Here is a 12,237-nt window from a genome sequence, read left to right as displayed (position 1 = left end):
TTCCACAAACACAGGTGGAAGTGTTTTACCTATAATGTAAATATACTGTAGATATACTGTAGCTATACCGTCGCTATACTGTCAATACAGAGTCTACATGACCTACAAGTGAATGAAGACAGAGCAGTGTGAGATTTCTGTTTGCTCAGGAACAACAGCAAGAGTGAAGTAGAACTAGTATTTTAGTTTCTAGCAGTTCACTAAGAGTTCACACTACCGACTGCACAGGAATTTCATTGCAGTGGATTCACTGGAAATTGCTTACGTCACAAATGGCGCCATATTCCCTATAGAGTGCACTACTTTTGACCAGAGCCCCGTGGGGATCCTTATGGGCCCTGGTCAAAAGTAGTGCACTAAATAGGGAATAGGGTGCCAATTGACAGAGTCCCTGACAGGATGTGAAAATAAAAGAAGAGAGATTAAGAATTAGCCACCGGCCTGCACAGGAGTGAGAGAGGGTGGCCATTGGGCAGCCGCAATGCATTATGTGAATTCAATAATGCAGTGAGTGAGTGGCAAGCAAATGTAGTGTGGAGTGATTTGACCCCGCCTTTAAAAGAATGTGCTCTTTTTGTATGGCCTATTTTATATTGTTTACCATAGAATGGTTATGGAGTCCAGCGGTTTAAGAATACAGCGGGAAATGGTTTGAGAATGCCTGAGCAGATATCAACAAATATTTGTACAGTACTACATCAGGCAAAATACAGGGGACTTGTAACATTTTTAGTCCTAGATTACCCTTACCTTTTTGTCAAGCTTCAGCCAGGTTAGGTATCCTTTACCGTCTACATACTGAAGACCAGAGTACCAGACCTCCCGCAAGCCGATGGTCTTCACCACCTGTGAACGAGAAAGAGACAGCACCATGAATCAACACTGTCAGTAAGACAGTTACTAGAGACAAACTGTACATACCAAACACAAAATAAATAGGATACACTGTGAAGGCAGGAACCCGAATTGAGATCTGAGCACTTCTTGATAATTGCATAAATCATGCATTGATGTCAATGGAAGATTTGAGTGAAAACTCAAGTTACATGCACAGATCTCCAGGCCAAAATTAATGGATATAAGTAAACAATGTATAGTACCTCTATATATTAAATCCACTAGCTTACACAACTGCTACACAGCAGTAGTATATACAGTACTGGTCAAAATATATACAGTACTGGCCAAACCTACTCCAAGGGTTTTTCTTTATTTAGACTATTTTCTACATTGTACAATAATAGTGAAGACGTCAAAACTATGAAATAACACATATGGAATCATGTAGTAACCAAAAAAGTGTTCAATCTAAATATATTTGAGATTCTTCAAAGTAGCCACCCTTTGCACACTCCTGGCATTCTCTCAACCAGCTTCATGAGGTAGTCACCTGGAATGAATTTCAATTAACAGGTGTGCCTTGTTAAAAGTTAATTTGTGGAATTTATTTCCTTCTTAATGCGTTTGAGACAATCAGTTGTGTTGTGCAAGGTATGGGTGGTATACAGAAGATAGCCCTATATGGTAAAAGACCAAGTCCATATTATGGCAAGAACAGCTCAAATAAGCAAAGAGAAATGACAGTTCATCATTACTTTAAAACACGAACATCAGTCGATACGGAAAGTTTCAAGAACTTTGAAAGTTTCTTCAAGTGCAGTTGCAAAAACCATCAAGCGCTATGATGAAACTGGCTCTCATGAGGACCGCCACAGGAAAGGAAGACCCAGAGTTACCTCGGCTGCAGAGGATAAGTTCCTTAGATTTAACTGCACCTCAGATTGCAGTCCAAATAAATATTTCACAGAGTTCAAACACATCTCAACATCAACTGTTCAGAGGAGACTGTGTGAAATCAGGCCTTAAAGGTTGAATTGCTGCAAAGAAACCACTACTAAAGGAAACCAATAATAAGAAGAGACTTGCTTGTGCCAAGAAACACGAGCAATGGACATTAGACCAGTGGAAATCTGTCCTTTGGTTCCAACCGCCATGTCTTTGTGAGACGCAGAGTAGGTGAACAGATGATCTCTGCATGTGTGGTTGCCACCATAAAGCCTGGAGAAGGAGGTGTGACGGTGCTCTTCTGGTGACACTGTCTGTGATGTATTTAGAATTCAAAGCACACTTAACCAGCATGGCTACCACAGCATTCTGCAGCGATACGCATCCCATCTGGTTTGCGCTTAGTTGGACTATCATTAGTGGGACTATCAACAGGACAATGACCCAACACACCTCCAGGCTGTGTAAGGGCTAGTTGACCAAGAAGGAAAGGGATGGAGTGCTGCATCAGATGACCTGGGTTCCACAATCCCCCGACCTCAACCCTATTGAGATGGTTTGGGATGAGTTGAACCGCAGAGTGAAGGAAAAGCAGCCAACAAGTGCTCAGGATATGTGGGAACTCCTTCAAGACTGTTGGAAACGCATTCCAGGTGAAGCTGTGCGTGTTATTTCAGAGTTTTGATGTCTTCACTATTATTCTACAAAGTAGAAAATAATACAAAATATAGAAAAACACTTGAATTAGTATGTGTGTCAAAACTGGACTGGTACTGTACATCGATTAAAAACTTGACCACTGCCTGGCACGGCAATTGCTCGGCCTCCGACCGCAAGAGGGTAATGCGTATACCCAGTACATCACTGGGGCAAAGCCGCATGCCATCCAGGACCTCTACACCAGGCGGTGTCAGAGGAAGGCTCTAAAAATTGTCAAAGACCCCAGCCACCCCAGTCATAGACTGTTCTCTCTACTACCTCATGGCAAGTGGTACCGGCGTGCCAAGGCTAGGGCAAAAAGGATTCTCAACAGTTTTTACCCCCAAGCCATAAGACTCCTGAACAGGTAACCAAATTTGCTAACCGGGCTATCTGCATTGTGTCCCACCACCCGCCAACCCCTCTTTTTACGCTTCTGCTACTCTGTTCATCATATATGCATAGTCACTTTAACGATACCTACATGTACATACTACCTCAATAAGCCCGACTAACAGGTGTCTGTATATAGCCTTGCTACTCTTTTTTCAAATGTCTTTTTACTGTTGTTTTATTTCTTTACTTACCTACACACACACACACACACACCATTGGTTAGAGCCTGTAAGTAAGCATTTCACTGTAAGGTGTATTCGGCGCACGTGACAAATAAACTTTGATTTGATTTGTAAAATAAACTAGATTGTACCACCAGTGCTGCATGATCACAAGCAGAGCAGAGCGTCTTGTATAAACAGGCCTTTGAGCCCTGTGGCATTATGTTGGCACGGCCCGGAGCGCTTGCCCTTAAAATGACATACTCAGGTACCAGGCTTAATCTGGCCAGGCCTCATAGGATTACACTTTTCCCAGCCACGGACATACGGGTTAGCTCCTTCTAGCCTGGAGCCAGATCCGCTTGTGCTGTCTTGCCAACTCCTATTGGTTCCAGATCCGTTTGTGCTATTTTGCCAACTCCTATTGGTCCCAGATCTGTTTCTTATGTTTTGCCAACTCGTATTGGTCCCAGATCTGATTGTGCTGTCTTGCCAGAGTTGATAAAACAGCACATACAGATCTGGGACCAGACTCGGCTCCTTCTCCACAGGAGACTTTGACTGGAAAAAGCAGTAAGATCAAATCTGCACTGACTGAAAGCAGCGAGTAGCTAGCCACAACAACGTCATATATATTAAGTTGTTGTGCTTCAATCTATAGCTAGAGGACTCCTGATATCTCCAGGAGTGATAAGTACAGTTTTATCCTAATCTGTTGTTGTCTAGTACTGTCTTTTTTCTAGCTAGTGCCATCTATTTTAAATGTTGTCTGTCTACCCAGTAGCCTACTTGGTGTGTGAACTGTTGGCTGCTCATAACTTGCAGCTGATTCTTGAGCATCTGGTTGTCGCAGTTCATCAGGTTGTTGAGGTGGTGGCACAGGGATACTCATTTCTCTTAAATGGAGATTTTCTCTTTTCTCCCTCACTCACCCTATCCATCTCCTCACTTGTCCACTCAAGCTTAACATCGTTGCCATCTACTGCCCACCAGGTAACCATCAAGTTCCTCAATGAGCTTGACACCGTGATCATCTAATTTCCTGACAATGGCTCAACACTCATTGTACTGGGCGACTTCAACCTCCTGGCGTCTGCCTCCGATTAATTTCTTTCCACTCATTTCCTCTTTTCCCAGTCCCCTCCCACTCACAAGGCAAGCAATGCGCTTGACCTCATCTTTACTAGATGCTATTTGCCTACTAATCTCACTGCAACCCCATTCTAGGTCTTTGATCACTACTTTGTTTCTTTAGTAGTTTCCCTCTCCTCCAACCCTACCAACTCATCCCCTACCCAGATGGACATCCGCCATCGGAATATTCATTCTCTCTCTCCCACTACCATCTCCTCTTCTATCCAATCATCTCGCTCTAAATCCTTCTCCCTCCTGTCTCCTGATTCTGCCTCTTCGACCTTACTATCCTCCCTTTCCACATCCTTTGACTCACACTGCCCCCTTTCCCCCCGGCTGGCTCAGCCCTTCCCTCCTGCAACGTGGCTGAGTGACTCATTGCAAGCTTAAAGAACAGTGCTGCAGGCAGCTGTGTGAAAATCGAGGGGAACTAAACTTACGGAGGACCTATCATCCTTTCACTCCCTCCTCCCTACCTTCTCTTCCTCTGTATCCTCTGCTAAAGCTACTTACTATTTTTACTAATGACATGGCACTGGCATTAAACAAAGCCTGTCTGTCTATGTATGCTGATGATTCAACCCTATATGTGTCAGCAACCACAGCAAATGAAATCCCTGCAACCCGAAACAAATAGTTGCAGTCAGTTATAGAACGGGTGGCCAGTAATAAACTAGTCCCGAACATCTCTAAGACTAAGAGCATTGTATTTGGTACAAATCATTCCCTAAATCCTGGACCTCGGCTAAATCTGATAATGAATAATGTGGCTGTTGAGTAAGTTATCATGGTCAAAACATATTGATTCAATGGTTGTAAAGATGGGGAGAGGTCTGTCCATGATAAAGAGATGCTCTGCTTTTTTGACACCACACTCCACAAAGCAAGTCCTGCAGGCCCTAGTTTAATCTTATCTTGATTCTTGCCCAGTCTTGTGGTTAAGTGCTGCAAAGAAGGACCTAGAAAAACTGCAGCTGGCCCAGAACAGAGCGGCACATCTTGCTCTTCTCTGTAATCAGAAGGCTAATATCAATAATATGCATAGCAGTTTCTCTTGCTAAAAGTTGAGGAGAGACTGACTGCATCACTTCTTGTTTTTATAAAAACAATGTGTTCCAAATAGTTTGTATAGTCAACTTACACACAGCTCTGACACACACACTTAACCCAGCAGACCTGCCACCAGGGGTATTTTCACAGTCCCCAAATCCAGAACAAATTCAAGAAAACTTACAGTACTATATAGAGCCATGATTGTATGGACCTCCCATTTCAGATTGCTCAAGGGAACAACAAACTTGGTTTAGATAGTTTGTGTACATACTCATATGTAGGCTATGTCAAATGTTTTAAATGTATGTAGTTCTGTCCTTGAGCTGTTGTTGTCTATTACTGTTCTGTATTATGTCATGTTTTAGGTTTTGTGTGGACCCCAGGAAGAGTAGCTGCTGCTTTTGCATTTTATCACTCTAAATTTCAAGCTTCTGCATCTAACCCTAGGAAACTCTTTTCCACCTTCTCCTCCCTCCTTAATTGTCCACCCCTCCCCCTCCCTCCTTCCTCTCTGAGGACGACTTTGTTAACCACTTTGAAAAGAAGGTTGACGACATCCGCTCCTCATTCAATTAGCCTATTGAGTCCACTGGTCCCACTCACACATAACTATCCTACGCCTTGACCTCATTCTCCCCTCGCTCTCCAGTTGAAGTTCTGTGACAAGTGAGGTTTGGCCGCCTGACAACCTGCCCACTTGACTCCAAACCCCCCTCCTCCCTTCTCCAGCCAGCTCTGGAGACCTTTTCCCATTCCTCACTTCCCTCATAAAATCATCCTCGACCACTGGCTGCATCCCCTCTGACTTCAAAATGGCTGGAGTCGCTCCCCTCCTCAAAAACCAACACTCTCACTGGTCTCCCTTATGTATCATCTTTCCAAAACACTTTGAAGTCTTTGACCAACTCTCTCGCTATCTCTCTCAGAATAATCTTCTTGACCCTAACCAGTCAGGCTTCAAGACAGGTCACTCAACCGAGACTGCTCTTCTAGGTGTCACAGAGGCTGTCCTCACTGCCAAAGCTGACTCATCTCCTCTGTTCTCATCCTCCTAGATCTCTGCCTTCCGCACCATGAAGCATCAGATTCTCCTCTCCACCCTCTCAGGGCTGGATGTCTCAAGCATCACATACTCTTGAACTGCATCCTACCAATATTTTGTCTTCTTTTTGCAACAACAAAAAAGTGAGTTAGTGTGTAGTTCCAGTAGTTAGCTACACCACTACATGTCAAAAAAGTAAATAACTACTGAAAACACTACCAAGATTTGAATTTAGTTCAACTACCACCAAGCTACAGTAAAATGTAATTAAATGACTACATATAGTTCACTACTGGTCTACTACAACACTATGCCTCTATCGTTTGACTTCTGAGGAACCCTAATAGTGAATGACTAGTGTGTACTGTCTGTATGACTGGTTTCTTTACAACACACTGGAACATTAGGAAATTATGGTCTGTGAATTGCCAGGGACCTCACGAACCAGTATTATTATGATACTTAGGTGCCGATACGATATGTATTGCAATTCGATACTATCATTCTATTGCGATTCGGTGTCACAAACATATTGCTCCCCATATGTTTGCTGCAGCAGAGGGAGAAGAGAGCCATGAGAAAACCAGTTCTGATCAGTCATGGAAATAAAAGGGCTGAAAACTAATTGGCTCCCTGTTTAAAAAGAAGATGGAGAACAAGCTATGAAGGAAAAATACTGGAGTTTTGGTGCAGGTACAGACAACTAGCACAACAATAATATTACTCTATTGTCAAAATGATAAGATAACATATATCGTAAAAGACTACACCCTGATATGTAACTATATCGATTTTATTCTCCCATTAATCAGGGATTAGCGTAGTGAGAGGGAAGAGTAGTCAATTACAGATCTGGGAAATCACTTGTTGCTGTAAGGAGAGGTGCTCTTTTCCGCTGACTTCGGAGCTCAACTGTGATAGACCAGAGACTTCTTTGATCTCTAGGTTTTTAAATTATTTTCCAAAATGACTGCAACATAGATATATGTATAGGCTGAAATGGCACCCTATAGTTATATATTATGGGTTATGGAGAATATATAGACCAGGCATTTCAATTAGGATGAGAAACTCTCACCAGTCGCCAGGCCATGTTCTGTTTGTGCCGCTGCCAGATTCCCCACCCAATCATCATGTGGGGTGCTTAGCTGGTTGGGTGAAGCAGCTTGAGTGAACACACACACACACACACACACACACACACCAAACCCATTCCTATCCGATAAGCAGTGGCCAAGGTTAACATAAAATCAAGCGCCCAGTACTTACTCAGCTGCCACCAAATATGGATCTGGGCTAACGTGCCAGAGTTGCAGGAGTTGAATGACTTTGATTCAGGTTAAGTTTTTTCTCTCCAAATTGTATTTTAGCACAACAAGCACTGACTAGTCAGGCCTGAAATGAGAGAGTGCATCTGACTGTGTTGTCTCCCCTGGAATGAAAGTCCTGAGGGTTTCAGGACACAAACAGCCCCTTTCATGGGTCTTTGGGACCGGGAACCACACAGAGAGGAGGTAGAGAGAGAGAGGGTATTGAGTCATCTAAATGAAGGATTCCTTTTCCCCAGGGGAATAAGTACAACTAGAGGCCTTTGTCCGTCTGCAAAAGCAGAACATGTCCGTCTAGGGATGGGTCAAACAGATTTTTATCAAATAACAATAGTACCTGTATTAAAGACAAAACCCCACCGTAAGTACTGGAATGAACTAATCAACCTTCCAGGAGTTAAAAGGCTGCAAAGTACTTGACCAAAGAGTTACAAACTGGGTGTGACACTCACTGCCAGGCCATCAGCCAATCATTAAACAGCTCTAAGACAAACATTTGCAGTTGAATCAATGAAGCTCAAACTGTAGATTACATGTTAGCTGTTCTCACCCAACACAAAAGACCTAGTTTAGTCCCACAATGGATTCAAGAATTGTGCCATGCATGACATCAAAAGATTCTCTCATTCTTTATCTTTGGGGCGCAGATCATTGTTAAATATGCAGTATTATTCAAAGGATTAACGATGTATAATATACACAATCTACATCCCGTATATAAAACTGGAGGGGAAAAAACTATTGAGAAGCAGCTTGAACCACCTCTGGACAATTTTAGAGAATCTCCCACTCTGCATCACATGCAGTCTGAACAGTGAGACAGGAGCACGAATGCCACACCTTGCACGGTCACTCCAGTCAAACTTCACAGTGAACGTTTCTCTCAGCAGTGTTTATGAGGGCAAAAGCCCAGAGAGAGAGTCATCTGTTTAGGTGGCCTGTCCTGAACGTATACATTCACAGTATCTAAGAAAAACTGTGGGGGAAAAGGCTTTAAGCAGTTCTATGGAAAAATCAAAGTGAGTGTGTTGAAGAGGTAGGGCTGAGGCAGCAGGGCTGCACGTCAATGGTCTATTAGGATATGATCCGGGCCCACCACAGAGAGGAGGATATGATCAGGGCCCACCACAGAGAGGAGGATATGATCAGGGCCCACCACAGAGAGGAGGATATGATCAGGGCCCACCACAGAGAGGAGGATATGATCAGGGCCCACCACAGAGAGGAGGATATGATCAGGGCCCACCACAGAGAGGAGGATATGATCAGGGCCCACCACAGAGAGGAGGATATCAAGCTGGTGGCTCTGATATTCAGCAGTCTCAGCCATGTACACAGGCTTGCGTGGCCTCCAGATTATAGGCCTCACAAAAACTAGGGCAAAGCAATTGACTAGGTACTGGTCTGTTTCAGCTGTCGTGGGCAGCCTAGCTGTTAGGAGAAGGAGACCAGTTGGCTAGGTACGGGTCTGTTTCAGCTGTCGTGGGCAGCCTAGCTGTTAGGAGAAGGAGGTGCCTTCTGTACACTTGAGTGCCACGCATACAGGGACCTTTGAAATGTTTGTACATTTGATTGGTGGATTCAAATAAAGTATTTAAAATGTGTGTGTGTGTGTGTGTGTGTGTGTGTGTGTGTGTGTGTGTGTGTGTGTGTACGCTTCTGTCTCACTGTCTGTTCTTTCTGCTACTGACTTCACCCGCTCATGCCAAGTTTCTAATTCAATTAGGTCACAGGCTTTGGACAGACACATTTCTAACCAGAGGAAGCAGTAGTTCAACGTCAGTAGACTTCAACTTTGGCTACTGGTGGTTATCAGATGGACAGTTCACAAGACAAACCCATTACGTGCACCTGTATTGTGAGCGTCGACAAACTGTTTCCAACACAATGTCTGACACACCCCACTGAGGCCTTTCAACACGTAGCGGACGGAATTCTTAGTGACACTGAAGTGGAACATCTGAATCTAATGCTGATATCTCTGCAGAGAGCCTGAAGGTAAAATTCCCTAGACATGTATCCACACACACATGTTATTCAGGAAGGGGCTATGCCAAGCCAAGATAAGGCCTTTCCTCTCCCCATGGCGTGGTGGAATAGAGGCCTGCTACAGATGTAGGATCTTAATTTGAGCCAGTTTGAACTGTACGGCAGAAAAATATTCCTGCAGCAACAGGAAATGTGAGTTATTATGTAGATCAGAATTATTGGACATTGTAGGGGCTGATACATTTTTTGTTAGGGCAAATCAAGTCTGACATTTTTTTGTGTGGAAATTACAACATTTAGAAGCCATTTATAAACCTTGAATATACTACAAGTTTGCATTTCTTACAGTGCAGGAAAATGATCATCAACAAAAGAGTGAGAAAATTAAGATCCTACATCTGTACATCCCATGATGCCTTTGGAATCCAGTCCATACTGTGGCTACAGACGTGACACCATGGGACTCAACCATTACATAAGCACATAATTTTTTTAATTTTTTAATTGTTCAAATACACCAGAAAGGTGCAGTGAAATGTGTTGTTTTACAAGGTCAGACATGGTAGTATGGCGCCCCTGGAGCACATAAGAGCTAAGTGCCTTGCTCAACAGCACAGACAGATTTTTCACCTTGGGTATTCGAGCCAGCAACTTTTGCTCTAACCACTAAGATAGCTGCCGCCTCCTCACATCCAGTACATTACACTGAAGTACCAACCAACAAGAGGTTACGGCAGCAACTTACTACAAGCTCGTCAATGTAAGGTAATCTGAGAACAATACGATATTGTCTTATTGTCCCTCTATACTTACTATACAAACATGCTGTATTCAAAGATGTTGTACAGAAAACATTGATGTCAGGAACCGGCTCAAACACATGTATTTCTGGGTTCCATGGGAAGGACAATGGTTGGGATGATTCACTTCTAGAGGTCGACCGACTATGATTTTTCAACGCCGATACCGATTATTGGAGGTTAAAAAAAAGTCGATACTGATTAATTGGCCGATTTTTATATATATATATATATACAATTACAACAATACTGAATGAACACTTATTTTAACTTAATATAATACATCAATAAAATAAATTTAATCTCAAATAAATAATGAAACATGTTCAATTTGTTTTAAATAATGCAAAAACAAAGTTTTGGAGAAGAAAGTAAAAGTTCAATATGTGCCATGTAAAAAAGCTAACGTTTAAGTTCCTTTCTCAGAACATGAGAACATATGAAAGCTGGTGGTTCCTTTTAACACGAGTCTTCAATATTCCCAGGTAAGAAGTTTTAGGTTGTAGTTATTGTAGGACTATTTCCCTCTATACCATTTGTATTTCATATACCTTTGACTATTGGATGTTCTAATACGTACTTTAGTATTGCCAGCCTAATCTCAGGAGTTGATTGGCTTGAAGTCATAAACAGAGCAATGCTTGAAGCATTGCAAAGAGCTGCTGGCAAAAGCAGTAAAGTACTGTTTGAATGAATGCTTACGAGCCTGCTGCTGCCCACCATCTCTCAGTCAGACTGCTCTTTCAAATCATAGACTTAATTATAATATAATAACACACAGAAATACGAGCCCTAGGTCATTAATATGGTCAAATCCGGAAACTATAATTTCGAAAACAAAAAGTTTATTATTTCAGTGAAATACAGAACCGTTCCGTATTTTATCTAATGGGTGGCATCCATAAGTCTAAATATTGCTGTTACATTGCACAACCTTCAATGTTATGTCATAATTATGTACAATTCTGGCCAATTAGTTCGCAACGAGCCAGGGGTCCCAAACTGTTGCATATACCCTGACTCTGCGTGCAATGAACACAAGAGAAGTGACACAATTTCCCTAGTTTAATATTGCCTGCTAACATGAATTTATTTTAACTAAATATGCAGGTTTAAAAAATATATACTTTGTGTATTGATTTTAAGAAAGGCATTGATGTTTATCTGGACGCTTTATCTGGACACGATTCGTCAGGACCTCCAACAGCCGAAGCTAAGTAGTAACATTAACATGATGCCTTCTAATTGCAGCCACTGTACTCGCCTTACGGCGAGGATAGCTGTGCTGCAAGCCCAGCTTCAGACGCAATCGTTAGGCAAGGGTAATTTCAGTGTAGGAAAGGATGAATCAGCGTCTGTGCCACCAGTAAGTACAGATAGTAGTATAAATCCCCTGACACAGTCCCCGCAGCCGGACAACTTTCTCACGGTTTCTGGAAGGAAATGCTGTAGGAACGCTCAACTGGTGTCGCTCATTCAGCCGACAGAAACTTTCAACCGGTTTTCCCCATTAAGCAGCGGGTCGGAGTCAGAGGCCGATTCTTCTCTGGTCTCTACTCCTCCCGTTACGGGGTCTGAGACGCCGAAGCTTCCCACCATTAGCTCTGACAAATTGAAAACTCTAGTCATTGGCGACTCCATTACCCGCAGTATTAGACTTAAAGCGAATCATCCAGCGATCATACACTGTTTACCCGGGGCAGGGCTACCGACGTTAAGGCTAATCTGAAGATGGTGCTGGCTAAAGCTAAAACTGGCGAGTGTAGAGAGTATAGAGATATTGTTATCCACGTCGGCACCAACGATGTTAGGATGAAACAGTCAGAGATCACCAAGCGCAACATAGCTTC

General features: G+C 42.9%; 1 protein-coding gene across 2 annotated transcripts in view; it reads right to left on the bottom strand.

The window, feature by feature from the left end:
- Positions 1-12,237, bottom strand: part of ezrb (ezrin b) — a 61,207-nt gene that overhangs the window by 33,787 nt on the left and 15,183 nt on the right. For both annotated transcript variants that reach the window (XM_042321513.1, XM_042321514.1), the window contains exon 4: positions 751-846. In XM_042321513.1, the coding sequence (XP_042177447.1) occupies positions 751-846 (96 nt within the window). The remainder of the gene's footprint in view (positions 1-750; positions 847-12,237) is intronic.

Source organism: Oncorhynchus tshawytscha, linkage group LG05, assembly GCF_018296145.1.
Source record: "Oncorhynchus tshawytscha isolate Ot180627B linkage group LG05, Otsh_v2.0, whole genome shotgun sequence".
Classification (NCBI taxonomy): domain Eukaryota; kingdom Metazoa; phylum Chordata; class Actinopteri; order Salmoniformes; family Salmonidae; genus Oncorhynchus; species Oncorhynchus tshawytscha.
The sequence above is the reverse complement of the archived record's forward strand: the minus strand, read 5'-3'. Positions and strand labels throughout refer to the sequence as shown.